Genomic DNA, 22,263 nt, shown 5'->3' on the forward strand with positions numbered 1-22,263 from the left:
GGTTATATGGCTCACACTGAAGATGCAGGCCGGAGCAGGCTTTTCATTCTGGAAGTTCTCAATGGAATGGGGAAGGTTTTTTTTTTTTTTTTTTCTTGTTTTCCTTTCTTTCTTTTTTCTTTTTTTTCAAACAATTCCTTCCTCACCACTTCTTAATTGACAGGAGTGGAAAATGCCTTGGGAGATAGGCTGGTCCTGGCCCCATTGGTTGCTGAGAAAGTAAAAGAAAGGGATCTTTTTCTGGACAAGTGCGGTGCAAGACCCCAGCGGCCTCCCTTGTTTGCTCTGCATCATAAAGAAGCCTGTCTTGAGCAGACTGCACAGTGACGGAGGAAAGGAAATCCTGGCCCAGCTGTGAAAACAATGAGCTGCTCAGTAACATAATACGGTGTGCTTGCAGATTCAGGGTTGGGTTCTCTCCTCTTGAAGTGGCTATAAATTAATCCATCAAAGTGAAAAAAGGCCAAACTTCAGGGTAGACCTTTCCACTTGCAAACAGCAGAGACACTTTGGTTCTGTTAGCAATACTGCTGTGCGTGTGGAATTAAAGAGGTACACCATGGGAGTGAGTGTGTGTTTGTGTGTGTGTGTGATTTGTTATAAAAAAAAAGTATTGCCCTCCAAAGAGCATGCACGTGGGCCGGAAAGCACATGTCCTGGGTTTGAGATTCTAGAGCTGTCATGTTCTTTCCTATATTAGTGCCAGCAAGTGAAAGAAGCTATATCTCCTCGAGAACCTTGGAAAAGACATAGTGGTTAATATGTCCCTTAAGCTGGACTTTTTTTTTTTCTTTTACTGGAAAGCCTTTGTTTTTTTTGTTTCTTCTATTTCATCCTGTTTTATTTGTCTTCCTAGGTATCTGGCCTGTGTTTATAAATGTACCAGTATGCTTTGTTAAAAAAAAATCCAGTGTGGCATCACCTTCTTCTTGAATCAGTGGGGACATCTTTGTCTTTGGCCTTCATAAAGACCGTTCTCTAAACTTTGGCACTGCAGCCTTTCAGAAACGAAAGAAAAACCTCGAGCGTACCTTGTAATGGCTAAGGTGTTAAGACCGTCCCTTGTAAAAAGGCTTACTGGTTGAAAGCGTAGAGGCAGGGTTCAATTAAGTCCGTACTTGTATGTTGTTGACCTTGGAGAATGTGAAGAGAAACGTTATTTCTGCGGATTAGTTATCCCGCCCGGTAGGCCTTCCACAGAGAAGTGTTTGTGAAAGCAAAGGATGGTGTTAATTCTGAGCCCTGTGATGAAATATTAAATAAGAGAGAAGGTAATTTGATAATGCATCACAGTTTGGGGACAGATTCCATTAAGTAAGTACGTTTATGTAATCAAGTAGCTGAAGAGGCCTCAGTCCTTTGCCTTGACAAGATGACAGAAAAGAAATGGGCGTTGTTGGTAGGCTGTCGGCACTGAAGCCCGTGGCGTGGGGACCATCTCTTTTTCAGAAGGATGACAGCTCAATAAGGTTTGGCTTAAGTCATACACAGACCAAAAAATGTTAACACATATCATAAGAGACGGTATATATCAGAACAAGGTATAGCCAGCAGACACTTGGGCAGGTGAGTGATGTTCCCAGTTGGGTTTTTCCTGCCTTCAAGGGGCTCCTGCAAGTTTGTGCCTTTGAACTCACCTGCCCTGGACTCAGCCCACCACATCTCCCGTTTTGCCCTTTGATCTTATGAGTGCCAGAACCTCTCGGCCTGTTGGTTTCTTCGTGATGCAATGGTGACAGTGACACGTCGCAGCAGTGCTGTGAAGAGCATCTCAGAATTATATAATGTATTTCCTGGAGCCCCTGGCATGGCGCCCGGTACGTAGTGGTGCTCCCACGTCCTCCTCCCCTTCTTTCTTGAAAGCTCAGAAAATACGGTAGGCATATTCTCTTTCCTTTCTCACTTGCCTTGATCTTTCTGTGTTAAAATTTGTAAAGGCCTATAAATGATCAGTTTGATACGTTGTCATTTACATGTAGTGTCTTACAGGTGTAATACATGCTTGTGTTAAAAATAGAAATAGCATCCATGTGGGCAAATACAAATGAGTCTTTCAGCTCCTGACCCATAGCTCATGTGCCCAGGAGGTCAGTGTTAGTGCATAGATGGACACACATGCATGCCGTTCTGCACTTTGATTTTTTTTTTTTTTGTCTTCATAGTATAACAGGAGATGTTTTCTTGTCTCTCCATCTCATTTCACCTGGTTCTCTTTGACTACAGCACAGTACTTTGTTCTGTGCATGCCATGTGATTTATTTAACATGATTGATGGGACATTGAGATGGGTTCCTATTTGGCTGTTGGAAGCAATGCTTGTCAAACATCCCTCTTGAATGTCTACTCATGTGGGCAAGTGTATTTGTAGGACACATTTCTGGATATGGAGTAACTGGGTGAAAGGGCATGTCCATGTACACTTTGATCGAGATAGCCCAATTGCCCCAAACATGTTGAGTTGTTTTGCATCCCACTCCCCTGCTCCCCGCACCATTCATATACCTGGTTGCCTGGTTCCCCCCATACCCTGACCTGCATGGATCCTGTTCAGTTTAATTGCTCTTACAAAGTCTATCTTCACTAGGGCTGCCTAGGACCATGTTAGTTGTAATATCTTTGGACACTTTTCTCCCTGTGTGGGAATTGGATGATTGTCACTGGCAGGTCAGATGAGACGTCATTTAGGCCAGCCCAGTGGCAGCACAAGTAGGCTGCCTGGGGTCAGTCTTGCCTCTCGTCAATCCCCGTCAGTCACTTGGAACTTATTCTATAGTTTTAGAAAAGTTCTGGGCTCAGCGTTATACTGCCCTGAACACTTAAATGCAGCCTGGAGATATATCAAAAAGATACCCCATGTGAACCGGCCATTTCCTGCTTCCGTATCCCCATCTCTCGAATTGGTGTCTTTCTGTGGTAAATATTTATATTCGAGGCCTATTTATGTTACGAAGGGTATTTAGGAACCCCTGTGTGGGACTTGTTGCCAGCTGTGTATAACACACATTTAAAAGCAGGACTAGTTATGACTTATATTCCTCTGGAGAGGCCTGCATAGTCTTGTAATTTATTGAGAGCTGGCAATTGCAGTTAAGGTAGAGAGAGTTATGATTTCTGACTTTGGAACTCAGAACTTTGCAATTAAAATGGTGTGAAGGGTAACATGATTTTAAGCAGTTCAGGTAGCCATAGAAACAGGGGTGTGGGTCATTTGGTCCCTGTACCTGTGGCTTCAGCCTTGCAGCAGTGGTCAGTGCGTCTCCTAGAACTTCATCTGAGATCCCCTCAGAGGGTTTGATTCAGAGTCAGGGTCACCGTAACTTGATCACCATTACTTCATTTACATGAATCAGATGGGGTTGGGAAGTATGGTCCTTGTGCTTACAGGGACGACATGGAGGTGCTGAAAGCAGTGGTTTGGTAATGTGAAAACTACTGTGTTTGAATTTGAATTTTCCTCAAATGTAATTCAGGATGAAAGACAGTAGGCTTCTCCTCTTGTTCTGCACCTGGGCAAGGGGAGTTGGCTGGTGCTGGGATATTCTGCAACTTGTTGATTTGTTCAAGATTGCTTCAGTGGCGTGTTGGGGGGTGGAGATCACCATCTTTCTGGCCTTTTAATTGTGTGCAGTTACAAGTAACATTTGTCTCCAGTGTTTCTCAATTATAAATTAATAATAACAACCCATTAGAAATTATGGGTATTGTAAGCCCCAACTCCTTTGGGCATCTTAATAAAAATGATAATTAAAACCATAATTTACAGTAAATGGGGACACTGCCCAAGTAAATCCACAATATGGAGAAAATTAAAAAACTTAAACCAGAAGGAGCCTTCCTAGCACCAGGGAAAGAACTGGCCTTGTTCCTAGCTCCTACTTGACTGGGAGCTTTGTGGGGACTGGGGTTCCCATCTGATGTCCGTTGTGCCTGAGGAATCTGTGATTCTGTGCCTCACCACCTGTATGTCCTGCCAGTGAGTCTCACTGGGAGTGGTCACCTGCTCCGTCTGCCCCCTCCACCACCACACACAATCCCGGTCCTCCTCTATAGTCACTGCCTGGGTTAGTCACCCAGTGGCCAGTCTCTCGCATGGCCCAGCTGGCATCTTTGGAGACTTGGGGTGCCCCCTCAGACTTGGATTCAGGCTGTCTTCAGGCTTTGGAGATGTTTGCTTCCCAAATCATTTTCTCATTTTTCTCTTAGCTGTTCAGCCTCAGAGGGTACCTCATGCCCTCCTGGCTGGTCACAGGGCTTTAGTGTCTCAAGCTCACCCACCTTCTGCATGACCACCTGAGATATCTTAAATGGATAGAATCATAATTAAAATACTGATGCTAATTGTTATTGCTCATAGGGCCACTCCCTGCCCCTCACCAGGGTCCCCTACTTTCTGCTTGCTGGACAGGCTTTCATCTCCCATCTAGTTCCCTATTCTTCCTTCACATGAGGCCCTCACCAGTCCATGATCTTGTCTTGCCATGCACCCGTCCTTTCTTTTTTACGTCCTCTGGTTCCAGCATAGTTCTCACCCAGAGTTTCTGCTACCTCTCAGTGGCATTTGGGGAATGCCAAGAAGGTGGGTCATGAAACTTGTACCACATATTCAGTTCCTGCAGGTTCCTGAGTTGTCACCATGCATTTCCTGTGCAAGGCGGAGCCCTGCTGCCAGGTCTTCCAGAGGGTGGCTGGTGTCCTGATCTTCTCATGCTTGACAGAGTGGGACTCGACAGGGTTCAAGTCAAATCTTGAGTAGTCAGCATGAAACATTCTTTGAGGTGTGACCATTTGGGTGTGAAAACTAATTGAGGCAGTTTTGTGGCAAGGTTTGGGCATTGTCTCTAGCATGGATTTTTTTTGTTTTTTTGGTATTTTTTTTTTTTTATTGGTGTTCGATTTGCCAACATAATAGCATATGACACCCAGTGCTCAGCGGAGAAGGACACACTATATGAATTTTTTTTTTTTAAGATTTTATTCATTTGAGAGAGAATGAGCATGGGCTGGGGGAGGGGCATAGGGAGAGGAAAAGGGAGAAGCAGACTCCCCGCTGAGCAGGGAGCCCAACATGGGGCTGCATCCTAGGACCCCAGGATCATGACCTGGGCCAAAGGCAGATGCTTGACCCACTGAGCCACTCAGGTACCCCTCTAGCATGAATCTTACTTGTATAATGTGCGTCTGAGCATCAGATGCCTGTAGTGGTCTGGCAGGTGAAGTCAGTGGTGTGGGTGGTGACCATGGCCAACAGGAGGGTACAGACCCCATCTCAAGCTTGTGATGGGCAGGGGGATGGGGGCCCAGTGTGGTCCAGTCGTAGGCTTTTTCAGAGATGTTGGACATTGGCCCTCAGATGCATAATCTTCTGGGTTTTTTAATGCTGGTAACTAATTCACATTAGGAAAGAAGGGAGGAAGAGAGGGTGGGAAGTAGAAGAGGGAAGGAAAGAAAGGAAAGGAAAGGAGAGGAGGAGCGAGGGAAACAATGTTGGAGCTAAACAAAACAGGCCATGGGTTTGACTTGTCCTGTGATCACCAGTTTGTAACCCCCATTCTAGAGAATGAAAACGAGTGTGAGAAAAGTGGATATTTAATAATTTTTTTTTGGGGGGATATGTTTTCCCTTTTATGGAACCTTAATGTTTGTATGCAAAGCTTGAAACCCTATACAGCAAGATATTAAACCTTCATGGCCACTTAATCTTCCTGATTGGATGAGATGTAACAAGTGCTAGAAAGCGGATGCTGCCTGTTGTTTTAAAATGTCGTCTTTTATTTTCTTTATATTATTTGCTTTAAATATTCTTCTGAACACACTTGCCACCTCCATGCAGTTAAGCCGGTTCAATTTAAACATTGTCATAAAGTTAATTTTTTATAAGATGAATCAGGTTATTAAATTTAGTAAACCATTGCCTTCATTATTTTGCACAAACTTTGGCACTGTGCAAAATTGGCTCAGCGCTACTACTTTTAGCTAATTAAACTGGTCATCAGATGCAGTATTAGGAGCGCGAGGGATGCTATTCTCATGAGCTTTTCCCAGACTTTAGCAGTAGGTAGCATTATTAAACTTTTCTTTCTCTTTCTTTCTTCCTCTCTTTCTCTCTCTCTTTTTTCATAGAACTCTACACTCTAGAGATATGGTTTATTATAGGAGTGTTATTGTCCTTTCTTGTTAAACCTTCATCTTTTGAAATATCCATGCTTTTGTTTCGGCTCCAAGGGCACTTGTAAAGGATAAGAAAATGGAGCTGTCTCTTGCAGCTTTTAAAAGGAGACCAGCAATGTGTAACGCATTGCTCAGATAAGGAGCCAGAGGGTAATTTTACACGACTCCGGTAAATGGCTGGACGGTAACCACAGGCAGGTATTCTGTGAAATAGAGAGGGTGCGGACTTGTGGCTGCAACCTGTTGCTGTCATCACATCAGGTGTGTGCCTTTTCGTAATAAAAAGTCCTTTGCCGTAGGTCATTTTGTCAACTGAGATAGCGTGACTTAAACAGGTTTGTTTGGGAAAATAAATTTTGATAGGAAATGGGCGTGCTCTTTCCCCATAGATTTCTAGGTAGTGTCATTTAAAATCACAGTGAACCCTGTTTTTGCAGGATTTTAAAATTTATTCATTGTAAAAAAAATGAAGTCAGAGGACCATCAATATTGTTTGAAACAACTTGTATTGTTTGTAATAGTCGAGAATTGTAGCCTGTTAGCAACCTGTAAGAACCATTTGTTCCTTTGGCAGATATGTCTTGCATCCTCCTGGGTGTGAGTCCCATGGGATACAGGGATCAAAAAGGGACAGATTCTAAGGAGTTTATAGTTAAACAGGTAAATCCAATAAATAGAGCCCTGGGGTTGACCTGACCCTGGGTCATTTTGATGTCCTCTTAGTCCCTCAAAAAGACTGACGAATGACCAAGCTTTGTGTCCACCATCTTTCCCGACTTTATTATTTTTTTTCTTTTTATACTCTCTGATGAAAATGTGATGAAAAATATTCCTGATAATTGCTCCAACCTGGACATTTCACAGGGATTCAGAGTCCATGATTTCAACAAGATCTTCTGGGTGTGTAAAGTCCTAGGAGTGCAGGTGAAGTCATTTTTGGCCACTTCCTGTTCCCTCCATATGGCTGGCAGCATTTCATTAGTCTGATGGATGTAGCATATCAGTCAGCAAGATTTCGTCCTATGCATGCCCCTATCCAGTTTTGGAACAGCTGGGCTACAAAACCTGGTGTTTTACTTCTTTCTCTTTCTTCCAATGATGTAGGTGCCTTTTGCCACTAGTGGTAAGTGGTAAAATTGGCATCATGGATCAAAATTAGTAAATTTCAGATTATTGTCTTCTTATCTCAATGGCTCTAAGTTATGGCTTCAACGAACAGCTTTCACTAGATACACCAAGGAGGTTGCAAACAGATGTATATGTTAAATATTTCAGATTTGAAATCCTTTGGGCACCATGTTAGCATCAAATTCAGGTATAGGATATTGTCCTTAGATAATGATAAGTGAATATCTTGGGATGTAGAACTTGGCATAGCCTGAAAAATAACTCAAGTTATCCCAACAGTGGAGTTCACGTGTGTTCTGGAGACAGTAGTCACACAAATGGAAAAGTGGGTCTTGTAGCTAATTTCGCTTAAGTTCTGGTTGATGTTAAAGCCACTTAGCTCTTGGGTTGCTGCTGGGAGCAGGTTGAGGAGAAAATGTTAATTTTTTGGTCATAATGACTGGGCTGTATTTGATAAGTCATACAAATCAGAGAGGAGACCCAGGCTTTATACCAAAGATTTTGGAAAGAATGGGATTTAACACTTGTTTTCTACCTACTATTGTTATGTTAGGCTCTTAGTGTAAGTTTACTATCTTACTCCTCATTTTAAGAAATGATCTCTCAGTTTCTGATGGGTTAAAGGCATAGCCCAGAGCTTATAAATAGCCAGAGCAGGGGTCAACATCAGTGTGTTAACTCCTGAGTCTGAGTTTTCCACTATGCAGTGCTGGCTTCCCCTGAAAGCTAGTTTATATAAATAGACTGGCCTCCATGAAGATTAGATATATAGAAGATATGAATGAATGAATTTTGCTGGACTCTTTCACATCGCAACCTCAATATGAGAATGGAACTCTGATTTTTCATATATATTAACAGTGTCTAGGAAACAATAGTCTGTGGTCATTTGACATGGCTTTGGCTGAATTACAATGTTGCTCCCTCTAGTAGAATTGATTCCTTTGTCATTGTGCTGTACTCAGTGTGGTCTTTCCACACAGCTTATAAGACATACTGTTTTATGGTTAGAGCAGTGGTGTAGGGATCAGGCTCTGGAATTAGACTTTATAAGAGTTCTAGTTGTTCTACGTCTTTGCCAACATATACTTAAAATTTTTTTTTTTTAAAATTTTAGCCATCATAGTGTTAGGTATGTAATAGTATTTCATTATTATTCACACTTCCTTAATGACCTTAGAGTTTGAGGCTTATAAAATAGTTGAGTTTTGGGGGGCGCCTGGGTGGCTCAGTTAGTTGGGAGTCTGCCTTTAGCTCAGGTCATCATTCCAGGGTCCTGGGATTGAGCCCTGTGTTGAGCTCTCTGCTCAGTGGGGAGTCTGCTTCTCCCTCTCCCTTAGCCCCTCCCCCCCTTGTGCTTGCTTGCTCGTTCTCTCTCAAATAAGTAAATAAAATCTAAAAACCAAAATAGTGGAGTTTTTCTTCTTTTTCAATTATGTGGAATAATTTTTGGAAGATAAGTGTTTTAATTTTCTTACATGTTTGTTAGCTTGTCTATTGAAAACATGGATCCAGAGTTCTCATTTTGAGGTTTTTCTTTATATAGATTTTTTCCTAGGTTATGTGTTACTGTTATCATTTAGATTTTTCCATAAACTTGCCTTTTATGTTACTCTTTGTTACTTTCTCCACCTCCAGATTTCTAGGGTCATTTTCCTCCTGCTTGAAGAGTGTCCTGAATGTCTCCTCTAGTATATGGATATGGCCATAGCTGGTGACATAGCCTCTCAGCTTTTAGTTTGCTTTGTGTTTAAAAAAAATGTTTACCTTCACTTTTGAAGAATACTTTTCACTGGGCATACTTTTCACTGGAGCACCAAAGCTGGCTCACCTTTTTTAGCTTTTCCGCTTTTCCAGGTCCCGGATCCTCACTCATAGTGTCCCTCTGATTGATGCTTTCAAAGATGTGTGCATGCACATGTGTGCGTGTGTACGTGCATGTGTGTGTGTATGTGTGTTGTTTTGTCCAGCTCTTCTAACTGTTCTCCATTGGGAGAACCCCAGGCTGCCATTGTTGCATGCATATAGCACGACACAGAGGATCCCATCCAGAACATATAATAAAAATGTTGTATGTTTGTTTTCTTTTTCAGGTCTGTTTTTCTTATTAGACTGTGAACTCCTTGAGGGCAGTGACCACGTCTGAGTCTTTATATATCCTTACTCTTTATATTTAGTGCAGGATCTGCTCATATTAAGTGGTTGTTATATGGTGCGCTGTGCTGTAGTTCTCCTGTGGTTTATCCTACACCTTGGGAATAGCTGTATTCCTGGGATCGGTTTTCTCAACCTCAGCAGTGTTGACACTTTAGGCCAGATGGTTCTTTGTGGTGGGGGCTGTCTTGTGCTTTGTAGTATATTTTGTAGCATCCCTGGACTTTACCCATGAGATGCCAATAGCACCCTGTCCTCAATTGTGACCACTGAAAATGTCTCTGGATATTTGCAACTGTCTACCAGGGGACAGATTGCCGCTGGCTGAGAGCTACTATGGTAATGTGCACGGTGCTCAATAAAGGACATTCAGCTGAGTCAATGTTTTGCATTTGTGTTTTCTAATGTTGACTTTCCTTTAAACCATAGGGTTTGAAACTGCCAAGTCTTTTGCCCTCCATGGTGCACATGTGATCCTCGCCTGTAGGAATATGACAAGGGCCAATGAAGCTGTGTCACAGATTTTAGGAGAATGGGTAAGCAAGTCCTTGACCCCCCCCTTTTTTTTTAATTGTCAAATACACACGCTGGGATAAACACATGGAGGTTTTAGTACAGTGCATAAAGTTTATTGCTCTTGGAATAATGTTTTCTTTATTTTTAAAGTCATATTCACTTTGTTTATTTTATGAATGAAAGGACAAGCAAGACTGTTATTATCCACACGTTTGTTTATGGTTCATTGTCAATGTCATCTGCTTTATTATTCAGAGGTTTGAGAATGTTTACTCATTCGGCTCATTTATTAAGAAAAATAAAATGTGGTTAATGCCCGCATATGCAGCTAAGACTTTGTTATGCTTATGGTTTTTAAGGTTAGGAGAGGGTGCGCTTTAACCCTGTGTCTGTTTTTTACTTTTCACTTTTCTCTCTCTGTGTGGATTTTCATATTGAGACGTCTGTGCATAAACATTTATTGAGGGTTCGCAGTCCTCATGAGGCTAAGGATATAGCATATTAGTCAGAACAAAACCCCTGCCCTCCCTTGGGCTTACTTTCTAGGTAAGGAGAAACAGACCATAAGGGATAATTCAGTTTAATATTCAGCATACTGCCAGGTTGTTTTAAACACATGAAACACAGGAAAGCAGAGCGAGGGATGAAGAGTTAGAGCGTGGGCCATTTTGGTTTGGATCCTTAGCAGAGAAGCCTCTGACGTGGTGACATTTGACATGAGACTTGAATTAAGTAAAGGAGGGACATGTGTTGTAAGCGGTGGGAACAGCATGTGCCAAGGCTCAGAAGGAGGAGTGTGCTTGGAGGATTCAGGCTTGGCAGGGAGGCTAGTGTGGCTGGAGCCAGGTGGCAGGGGAGGAGGTGACAGAGGTGCTGTGGGGTGTCACTAGGGCCTTAGAGCCAGTAAGAAAAAAGACAGTGGAGAGTTTGAGTCAGAGTAGCACAGGGTGATCACTTTTGTAGCATGATCACTGGGCTTTAGTGTGAAGCATAGACTGTGTTCATTTATTCATTTGTCATTTATTCAGGTTTAGGATGTGTACCCTGTCCTGGGTTCTGGGGGCTACTACACTGTCTCTGTACAGCTTTCAGCCCAGAGTGGAAATCAGATTTAACCAAAGACACATAAACATCAATGCAAATGTGAAATAATGATACTAGGTATTAGGAAGTATGAGTACTCCAAAATGATGAATAAGGCCTCTAGGTGGGGGACATTTGGAGTCTCTGAGAAGAAAGCGACTGAGCTGATCTCAGTATTTCCAGATCTCAGGAAAGACCTGGAGAAGTGGAGAAAGAAAGAGGGTAAGGTCCATTTGGGCAAGGGGAATGGCCTGTGTGCGGCCCTGGGAGGAGGAGGGGGAAGAGAAGGAGGAGATACTTGCGAAGCTGGGAGCAGAACATAAAGGGGGTGGGATGATCCTTCCCAAGGCTGTCTTTGTTTTCTTTTTCTTTTCTTCTCTCTCCTTTTATTTTTCTTTTTTAAAAAAAGATTTATTTATTTGAAAGAGAGAGAAAGCAAGAGCAGGAGGGGCAGAGCAAGGGATAGAGAATCCAAAGCAGACTCTGCATTGAATGCAGAGTTCAATGATGCCCAGCTCCATCTCATGACCCTGAGATCACAATTTGAGCTGAAGCAAAAAGTTGAATGCTCAACAGACTATGCCACCCAGGTACTCCACTTTTTTTTTTTTTTTAAGAAGATGTCTTGGTTTTCTGAACGCTGTGGAAGATTTCTTGCCATTGGAAGAAACAGACCATGGTTACTTTAGGAGAACATCTGATGTTCTAGGCTGAAAAGTTATCAAAGTTAAGTAAAGGAAGATTTGTTTCTGCTTTTTTTACAGTATATTTTAAATGAAATATTTCAAATTTAGTGTATTTCAATTGTTTTAAGTTCTCTGGATCCTTTAGTTTTGAGTTACATTAAAAAAAATACAGGGCCCATTTTTTTTTTCTCTGAGCATGCTCTGATGCTCTGAGCATCTCTGTAACTCTACAGTTAAGTAATAGTCTATATTAGGTGATATAATCACCTTTAGAGATGTACAGGTGAACAGATGGTAACGTGCATATTGTCTGAATCTTCATGCAGCACTGGGAAGGTATCAAATAGTGAAAGTCCCTCTCAGTCCTTTTGGAAGAGAAATATTTACCATTTCTTGTATATACTGGCAAATATGCACATGCCGTTACAAACTTTGATTTTTTTCACTTTATACCATTAGGAGATCTTTTATTATCAGTGCATATAGGTCCACCTTGTTTTTAACTGCTATATAATCTCCATTGTGTGCTTGTGCTCTAATTTATCTGAGCAGCTTTCCTTTTGCTGGACTTTTAGATTGTTTGTCCGGTTTTGCTATTCCAAGTGATGCTCTCTTAAAGTTCAGTCTCCTGTATTTTCACCCAAAATTGGGTCTAAACTGTGCTGCAATGAGCATTCTTCATATGTGCTTCTGTGAGTGACGAGGGCACAATCTTAATAGTGGACTCATTGATTCAAAAGGCATTTGTATTTAAAATTTTGGTTGCAGTTCCCAGTTGTTATCTAGTGGAGTCGTAGTGGTTTCTGTCCCCATTGTCAAAGTGGAAGAGTACTATTGTTTAGCAACGAATGGTGTCTAACCTATAACGTTTTGCCATTTGATTTTAAACTGGAAAAAAATGAAATTCAGTGGCCCTAGTGATACTGTAAGAACTGTATTGTATAATGATATGAATATTTTAACCTGTCTTGCAAGGTAATATTAAAGCACCAATGTTTATGCATTTTAAAAATTCTCTTCATGGGACACCTGGGTGGCTCAGTCAGTTAAGCATCTGCTTTCAGCTCAGGTCATGATCCCAGGGTGCTGGGATGGAGCACTGAGTCAGGCTCCTTGCTCATCTGGGCGCCTGCTTCTTCTCCCTCTCCTTTTGCCTGCTGTGCTCTCACTCTGTCAAAAAAAAAAAAAAAATCTTAAAAATAATTATCTTCTTGTGTCTGAGCATAGATACATCTGTGTTTAACCCATTATAACTGTTGTTTGATGAAGAGAGGCAGCAAATCCTGGGTGTTCCCTACTTGCCTGTGGGGCCTTGGCAAGAGCCTTCAAATCTGTTTTGTGTCTCAGGTTTCTCACCTCTGACAAAGAAGGTTGACTGGTATGAGTGTAAAGATCCACCATTTAGTTTTTCTTCCTTGCGTCGTAAGCCATAATTGGGTCTCTGGGCATCCGTTTCTGATGACAGAATGCATCATTGCCTGCTTTCGTTTTGTAATATCAGTAACCTGAGGTCGACCGGCAAACAGTGCTGCTCTCAGAGAAAGAGTTACCCCCAAAATATTCACTGTCCGACACATAAGTAAAGGAAATGGGAAGAAAACCAAAACTAATACTCACATGCTGTTTCCAACATTTAAATCAAATTTTGTAAGTTGTAAACTTAACCTCTTTATCATCTCTCATCTGTCTGCTAGTTGTCTGCGAGTATCATTACACCATTTCCTCATTCCCCCTAGACTATGATTATAGAAGCTCAAATATAGCACCGAAAGCCATTTCGTGTCAGTGCTCTATTACTGTAGTGCCCAGTGTGTGTGAACCTGCCTCCGTGATCCACCTGGAGCTCCCCTCGCCACCCCACCCTTGGTGCGTGCTGGGCTGGCTTCCTTCAGGCCCTTGCTTACCTCCTCTCTGGGCAGGGACTCGATCTGGCACATCATTAAATGCCACCTTCTTGTGTTTCTCAAGGTCAATTTGATTGACTCCAGTTTTTCCAGCTGCTAGCCAGCTTGAGCGTGTTCATACTTTATCTGGTATGAATCCTATCAGTAGCAGAGCTGGGAAGGTACTGCAGCATATTGGCGCCTCACGGGAAGCTCTCGAAATGATCCAAAGTTTTTTGTTGCAGCAAAAGCTCACTCAGAAGTCTGTGGGCTGTTTGGCTCAGCATTGGCTTGTATGTGCCAGGGCTCTGTGGGCATTCTCAGCTTGGCTCTGGAGATGGAGTTCATGCCGCCTTCCCCAACGTGTTCTTCCCTGCCTGGTCTTTCTGTTCCTGCCTCCATGGCACATTCTAGAATTGCCGTGTTCCAGAACATTGATGTCTGCCTCTAAGCCAGTGGGACATGATTCTATGCTTACCATAGGGCATCTAACAACCATCCTTTATAGAGAGTCCCATATAAAGTGCCAGGTGAGGCACTTTATATCCCTCTTCAGGAGATGCAAGAGCCTGGTTTTCTCCATTTTACATAAGAGCCAATGGCGGCTCAGAAGGGTGAAGGGACCCTCCCAGAGACACACAGCTGATGAGTGTAGAGGCAGGCTCCTGGCACAGTTGGTCAGTCTGGTCTTCAAACCCAAAGTCTGTCTACTTCATGGCCCAGCTTTTCTACCACATTTGGCATCATGCATGTTTATTACCTTTCAGGCTTTGTGTTCAGAATTGCTAGATGCTATTTGAGGGATTAATTTCAGGATTAACCCTAATTTCTCATGGGAAGCAACACTGATTTACCTCATTGTCTTAAGCAGTCCCTTTTCATTGAAGACATCCTTTATAGAGTTCTCAAACCACTTTTGGGGGGCTCTGGCTATTTAGTAAAATATAACTTATTAAATGAAAACACATTCCATATGGAATTATATTAAGAGCCTATATGAAATTACAACTACTAATAATTATTTCATGGGAAAATGCCCTCCTGCTGAGATGTTTTGGATGCTTGAAAGTTAGTAATAAGAATTGAAAACAATTAAAATTAGATAACGTGGACAGTAGAGAAGTAAACCACCCTCTTAAAAGGCCAATCCATTTAGCATAATTTAGAAAGGAGGGAGGGTAGGGAGGCCCATCATTCCCCATTCATATTTAAATAAAGGATCTCTGGAACTGGGGTTCAGTGCCTGTGTTGTTAAGGGGTCCTTGGTAGGAGGATGTGATCTATCCCTTCACATTCTTAAGTGGATTATGGACTAGTGTCCCCTCACTCTAAGACAAGCACCTAATTTTTTCCTAGGTATTCCAAGGAGCCGATATGGCTGGCTGAGCAGGAAGTTTACTTTCCTGTTTTCAGGATAGAGTGGCTTCTGTTTTATGTAGCAGCACTGTCTGTATGCTAAGATTCCATGTGAGTTCTCTACGTTTAGGACACTGATAGATGTGTCTGAATCCCTGCTGTGCTGTGTTGCCATGTTTATGGAAGTATGGCCCATCCCACTCTCCATCCTGAAATCTAATGACCTCTTTGGGGGGTTATATGCAAAGAACAATAGTTGATCAGGTGTCAAAATGCACTTTATAAACAGCCCCAACCAGACTCCAGCAGCCCAATGTGGAGCACCTTAAAGATTCTAAGTGGGGCCTCCCCTACTTCCTCTCTCTTCTCTCACCTTATTACCATTCCTGAATTTTAGATTTTTAAAACTTGGGAACTAAAGCTTCTGGGCCTGGGGAGGAAGCAGGTTGAATAGAGCTAAAGCAGCTGGGCCTGAGGTCACCCGCTTACCTACCAGTTGTGTGCAGGAGAAAAAGGGGTGGGGTCATGGCTAGAGTTGCTGGGGGATCAAAAGAGTGGGGCAGGACAGCCTGCTTCATGTGTGCCAGGCCCTTACTCAGTTGCTTATCCTGTAAGAGAGTTCACACATAGAGGCTGCCCATTAGTGAAACAGGGCCCAGTGAATGTTCTGAAGCTCTAGCATCTACTGGAGATGGAGATGACCAGTGAGGTGGGCAGAAGTGGCCTGGCCTGGGAAGAGGGGCTAATAGCCTTCCCTTGGAGTTATTATGTGACCCACTCCTAATTCCTCAGAATGTAGCTTGGACCTGTTCCCCTATCATAAGGGAGGAGTGACTCAACTATGTTTAGTTTGGTGAGAAGCTTTGGTCCCCAAGGAAGACTTCAAGCCCATGCTTTTCTAACTTGTGTTTTTATTTCGCCTAGACTTCAGGTCTTCTAGACTGGTTAGGATGACATGCATTTGGCCAGGAGAATGCAATAGGGATCCAGCTCAGCTGCTCTTGTTTTCTCATGAGTAATTTAACCAAGACTCCCAAGAGATCTAGAGAAGGCAGGCTGGGTGGTCCTCGGGATGCCTCCTGGGCCAGTGTCCCTTCGTAGGGCAAATCATCTCCAGCTGACTACCATTGCTATAAAATATGCTGTGTTATAGTGGCAAACCTTAGAAGCATATATACCCTATGATCTTGGGTGAGTTTCTTCTCCAGCCATGGTTTCTTTATCTGTAAAATCCAAATAATAATATCTATGTCGGGAGACATAAGTGTGAGTATTAAATGCACTGACCATATGCATGTGTAGTATTTAACACATTGCTGGGGGTAGATTGAGTAGTCAATTACATTTTATTTGCTGCTATTAATAACAACAATAATAATTTCTTATTCATACATGAAGGTACAAATGATGCTTACTCTTCTTAACCTCTCCAACTGGCTACAAGAGGAGCTGTAGGGAGGATGTTTATCAGCATGATTCAAATGGAGTTGCAATGAATTCTTTCTCTGTCTTCCTGTATCTGGACTCCTACATTTTATTAGATGTGTATTTAGTTTGTTGATTAGTATTTTCCAGTGGAGCTCATATTAGCACTCAACTGTCATTTGAAAAGCCATCTTAATTATTTATGAGATTGCTTTTTCTTTTGTATTTACAAAGAAATACACTTTGCATATATTTAGGAAAGATGATTAAGGGATCAGTCATCAGGAACAGCTAGCGATGGCTTATACCAAAATGGTTATTGAAAAAGCAGAGAGATGAGGGGTAAAAAGAAAAGATTTATTAGTCAGAGGTAATGGGATATGCATGTGTTAGGGAGAGCGCATGCCTGGTTGATTGTAACCACACAGTTTGATGCTGGCTGGACTGAAGTGTCATAATTATTGCCATCTTCGATAGACTTGATACTGGGGCTGTTTATCTCATTGGAGGGAAGGCATGTAGAAAGCTGATGGTGTCATGTCATATTGCAGCCCTGCAGGTAAGTATCGGAAATAATGGTTTTAGTAGTATTTGCAGATAAGGAGGACTTGGTACCAACCAGTGTATTTGGCACATGGGTTTGATACTTTGCTGTGCTTTTAATAGATACCAGCACCCTATGTTTTCATGACACGATATTAAGAGTGATGGGGCAGGATGCCAAGCAATAAGTGGCTTGCACTTTTGAGGACCACTGGAAGAATCCAGCTACTGTTAGGCTCCCTCAAATTGTACTCAGTGACTTTATGATCTGGTATAGCTTTGGAGTTTGTAATTTCCCCTCTGAGAATAAAAGCTTAAATCCTTAATTTGACTTCACAGACCTTAGGTGTGATGCCTTCTTTTATGCAGTATGTGCATGTTGTGGAGGAGGCAAACAGCTCTTGATGCCTGTCTAATCTGGTGACCTGGCTCAGGAAAGATGATCATCATTCAAAGCATCACAAGTTATAGGGCTCATCCCCATTGTTTTGAATGATCTTTAGCTAAACGAAAAATATAAAGACTATTAATATTATGAATAGTTGAAGATTATTGGGAAAAATTCATCTTAAATCAGCTTCTAGATTGGTTCCTCATTTCTTTGCTTTAAAAATTGTTTTTATGTGTAGTATTGGATTTTCAATAAATAAAGTATGATATAAATAAGTCTGCGAACCAGCAAGAACTATATAAACCACTTGCTTAAATCAATAAGCATACGCACACACACACAAAGGTGAAGGTAAAGTTTTAGAGTTCTCCCTTAGGACACTTCCATTTTCAAAATGTCACGTTATTATCATTCCCTGCCTACAGGGTTGTGTATTCATATTTGTCTCTCTACAAGGCACAATGCTTAGCATTTAGTAATGAAATATCTATGTTATGTGTTAAACCCACTTTGCAAATGAGGCATTGGACGCTAGCCAGGGTGAAAAGGCTTGTCTAAGCTCACCTAGCTGGGAGCTGTGAAGTGGATCCTGGGTACGAAGCCGTATTTGCCTGACGCCAAAGCCATCTTGTCACTTAATCCAAAATTCCTGGTATATGTTCTGTAAAAAGACTGGCCTCACTTTTTTAAAGTCTTAGCCAAAGATTGAATTCATAGAGGTTTGCAAGTTTATGTGTGAATATTTCTCTGTTCCTGATAATGATAACCTGTGCTTCCCCAGGAAAGAGAGCTTCCAGGGTCCCTTTTGGTAATCTGATGGATCTGATGAACCTCGCCTCACCAAATTTGCTCTCCTTCCCAGACTTCCACTTCAAGCAGTGTTTATAGTGTTTACTGTTCTACTTGCGTTGCTTATTTGACCTTTCTTGTCAAAAACTCAGGAAAGATTCTTTATCAGATAATAAATTATGCATCCCCCTCATTGACATAATTGTTGCTAAAATATTCTGAGTTTTCTCTCTTTGCAGATTGCCTCAGACTTGTGCCCGGTCCTGTCCTTCAAGTTTTCCAGTTCATTTCTCATTCTGAACATTTCACATTGACATAGTCTTGGGTGCTATTCATTGTTCTTTGATCATTGTCTCTGTGTCTTCCTTCCACATTCTTTTTTTTCCCCTGGCCACCGCTCGCAGTCTTGAATTAAATCTTTCAAACTTTATATCCATTGTAACCTTTGTATAACAAGGGCTGTGATTAACTGTGGAGTTTTAAAGAGTGGAAGTCAAGCATAGGTGGCTGGCTCCAAACCATCACTCCCAATCATGTGAAACCCAAAGCAGATGCATCCTTTCATTAATACTGGGTCCCCTGAGTTCTTATTAAGCAATTTTGACATAGTTTGAAGGGACGGATCTCCTCTTGAGATGGTGCTCAGCTAATGGCTCTAAGGCCTGCTTCTGGCCACTAGGCATTTAGGCTCCATTACTTAAGAGAGAGAAAACATGCTAGGGACTGTTTTTCAAATTTATTATGGGGCATTTACAGAGAGTCTCAGATATTGCAGGTGTTAGATTGAACAGAGAAGAGATGGTAAAACCTCCTACACAAGGACAAATGCAGAGATACAGTGCAGATGAGGCAGCCAGTCTCAGAATGGGGCAGCACACACTGTAATAGGTTAGGGTTTATTTCAAATGTATATTTAAAATAGACTAATTTTTAATTTATAGGGAGGCAGCCCAGTGGAGTAAAGGGAACCTCAGCTTTGGAAGTCATTCTGACTCGGGATTGTATCCTCGTTTGAACACATGCTCACTGGGTATCCTTGGGCAAATTTGGTTATGTCTTTGAACCGTGGATTTTTTTTTAAGTTTTTATTTATTTATTCATGAGAGACACAGAGTGAGAGAGAGGCAGAGACACAGTCAGAGGGAGAAGCAGGCTTCATGCAGGGAGCCCGATATGGGACTCGATCCTAGGACTCCGGGACCATATCCTGAGCCGAAGGCAGATGCTCAACCACTGAGCCACCCAGGCATCCCTGAACCATGGCTTTTTTACATGCAGAATGGTGCTAATAATTGTTCTCCCTCATGGTGAGGATGAAGTAAAATAACACATATAGTGATCTTGTGATGTGTGATAAGAAACATACATTTGGTCTTCCTCCTTGTTTCTGGCACAGAGCTCCCAAAAGCCTTGGACTTTCCTAAGTGGTGAGAGCCCTGGAGGGTGTCTTCTGTTATATTAATGAGGTGAGTTTTGAACCCCAGCCAGGATGGGGGCTGATTTTCCGTGGAGCCCACTGTGTGATTAGAAGGTTAGAACTTCCAGTTCCACACCCTGACCTTTGGGGAGGGGAGAGGTGCTGGAGATGAAGTTCAGTCATCAGTGGCCAATGACTTAATCATGCCTATGTAATGAAGCCTCTGTAAAAACCCAAAAAGGAGAGGGTTCATGAAGCTCCTGGGTTGGTGAATGCATGGAGATCCTGGAGAGTGGTGCCCCTGGAGAGGGCACAGAAGCTTGTGCCCTTTCTCACACACCTTGCCCTCTGCATCTTTTCTATCTGGCTGTTCTTGAGTGACATTGTTTTATAATAAGCCGATGACATAGTGAATAAAATGTTCTGGGTTCAATGAGCCACTTGGGGTCTCAGAAGGCACGTGCTCTTTTGTACAGAATGTGGCATGTAGTAAAGACTCAAGAAATGGTAGCTTCAGGAGAGGCTGACTTGTTCATCACATCCCTAAATTCGACAAATATATCAGAAATCTTTTTTGGAAAATGACTTTTTTTTTTTTTTTACAATAAATGATCAGAGTATTAGGACATAGCAAGCCTGTTTTCATCTTCTCATCATTGTGTCAGTTAATATTCAGATGAAGTAATGATGGATGGTTTCCTTCCATCCCCAGGGGGTGGCGAGGTGGTGGTCTACACCCCAGATGCCGATGGTATGGAGCTGGCTGCCCTTTTGCAGAGCTTGGGGTTGCTGCGGGAGAGAAGTGGAGAAAAACTGTGACCCCAGGGCATTCATTGGATACTCGTCCCTGCCACTTAGTCACCCTGGGGTGCGGATGTGACTCACTTTTAGAGATCCTAAAAAAGGAAGCCTCACAAGTATCCATGTTGGTTTTATGATCTGTCCATCCATTCTTTGATACCCTCTTCTTAGGAGGTGGAGCCTGATTTTCCTCCCCTTGAATGTGGGCTGTACTTAGTGATAAACTTAATAAGTAGCACATGGCAGAAATGAGGGAGTAGGACCCCCAGGGAGGGTCATAAAGGCATGCAGCTTCCTCCTTGCTTGCTGTCCTGGATTATTCCCTCTGAGGAGGCCAGTGGCCATGTTGTGAAGACACTCATGCATCCCTGTGGACAGGTCCACATGACGAGGAACCCAAGCCTCCTGCCGAAAGCCTTGGGAATGAGCCTTCTTGGGGTCCTCCTGCCTCCTCAAGCCTGCAGGGGACTTCCGGCTGTCAGTTGACAGTGACCTCATGAAAGATCTTGAGTCAGACTCACTTAGGATTCCTGACCTGTAGAAACTTGGTGAGGTAGAAATACTTAATCGTTTTAAGCCACTGCGCTTTGGGGGAAATATGATGCATAGCAATGGGTAATGTGCACAGGAGTCATGGCTTCAAGGGGAGAAGGATCTCTGGAGAGGAACTGGACAATGAATGAATTCAGAGGACAAGACATGAACACTCACCCAGTCATTGCTTCCAAATGCAAGGAACCTTCATTTTTTTTATGGAGGTGTCAACTGTCCAAGTCACCTCGTTTGACCCTTTGAGTTGTGCAGACCACGTACACAGCATCCCCGAGCAGAGCTCCTCCAGCTATGGCTTGTACTCTTCCAGTGATATGTAAGCTCCTCCCTTCCTTGGCAGCCCCTCTCAATTACACTGTTCTCTCTTATATTGAAGGCAGCATCTTCCTCTGAGTGTATCCTATCCACCGGCTCTGGTCCTGCCCTCTGAGTTTCCCTAGGCTGCCTTCTCATCAGAATCTGCCTGGTAACCCCATCTCTCAAATTCCCTAAATAATAAATCAAAAGTTATTGAAGACATCGGGTTACTAAAAGTTGGCGGTCAGGCTGGCCCCTCTCCTCACTCTGCAACCTCTGTCCTCTTTCATTATTGGAGTCTGGGATGCGCCTGGTAAGGCTTGGCAGCTGGGGAGAGCTCCGTCTGTTCCGGCATCCTTCAGCGGGCGCAGATGCGGAGCCCAGGCTCGCTTTGCCTTCCCTGGAGTTAATGAATCAGTGTGAATGAAGAGCACGGTCTCCTTTTAAATGACTGAAGAACACTGCGCTCATTTACCCGGCAATTCTCAGAGTCTAATTGTTCCAACTACAATGTGATCTGTAAACTGGGTAGCTGGGAGAAACTTCAATGCATCTTTGTAATGGCTTTGTTGTTGTTTATTGAGAGGGACTAATTAACTTTGATTATTGCACTAATATTGTGGCACTTTGACAGCCTTTCAGATTTATGACTCTGGGAAAATAAACAAATGAAATGCAGGTGCTGGAGCAGAAAGAGTAAGTTATTACTGAACTTTAATTACTTGGAATGTGTAGCCAGGAGAGAATTAGTTGATGAATTACAGGACGCTTAAAATCTACATCAAATTGTAAGCAATATGAAGACAAAAATGAAGGGGGTTGGGTGGGAGGGTGCTATTTTTAAGGAAGGGAGAGAACACATCTGTAATGGTCTCAGTAGCGTTTCATTTCATTTCATTAATCCCGGTGGTTTCCAATGCTGCAGAAACTTCCACAGTGCCACTCAAACCCCTTCTGACCCAGAGCTCCTCAGCTGCAGTGTCACCACTGAATTTGTTTAAAATGCAAATTCTTGGGATCCCTGGGTGGCGCAGCGGTTTGGCGCCTGCCTTTGGCCCAGGGCGCGATCCTGGA

The 22,263-nt window shown here is 42.7% G+C and overlaps 1 protein-coding gene and 1 long non-coding RNA gene across 16 annotated transcripts in view; one reads left to right on the forward strand and one right to left on the reverse strand.

Annotated features, from left to right (window-relative positions):
- LOC144310202 (uncharacterized) overlaps positions 1–14,012 on the reverse strand; it is a 49,931-nt gene extending 35,919 nt beyond the window's left edge. For all 9 annotated transcript variants that reach the window (XR_013375896.1, XR_013375897.1, XR_013375895.1 and 6 more), the window contains exon 1: positions 13,640–14,012. This is a non-coding gene — a long non-coding RNA (uncharacterized LOC144310202). The remainder of the gene's footprint in view (positions 1–13,639) is intronic.
- Positions 1–22,263, forward strand: part of WWOX (WW domain containing oxidoreductase) — a 946,892-nt gene that overhangs the window by 36,927 nt on the left and 887,702 nt on the right. For all 7 annotated transcript variants that reach the window (XM_077890926.1, XM_077890924.1, XM_077890923.1 and 4 more), the window contains one exon: positions 9,880–9,986. In XM_077890926.1, coding sequence (XP_077747052.1) covers positions 9,880–9,986 — 107 coding nt within the window. The remainder of the gene's footprint in view (positions 1–9,879; positions 9,987–22,263) is intronic.

The sequence above is a fragment of the Canis aureus genome, chromosome 3 (assembly GCF_053574225.1).
Source record: "Canis aureus isolate CA01 chromosome 3, VMU_Caureus_v.1.0, whole genome shotgun sequence".
In the NCBI taxonomy this organism is placed as follows: Eukaryota; Metazoa; Chordata; class Mammalia; order Carnivora; family Canidae; genus Canis; species Canis aureus.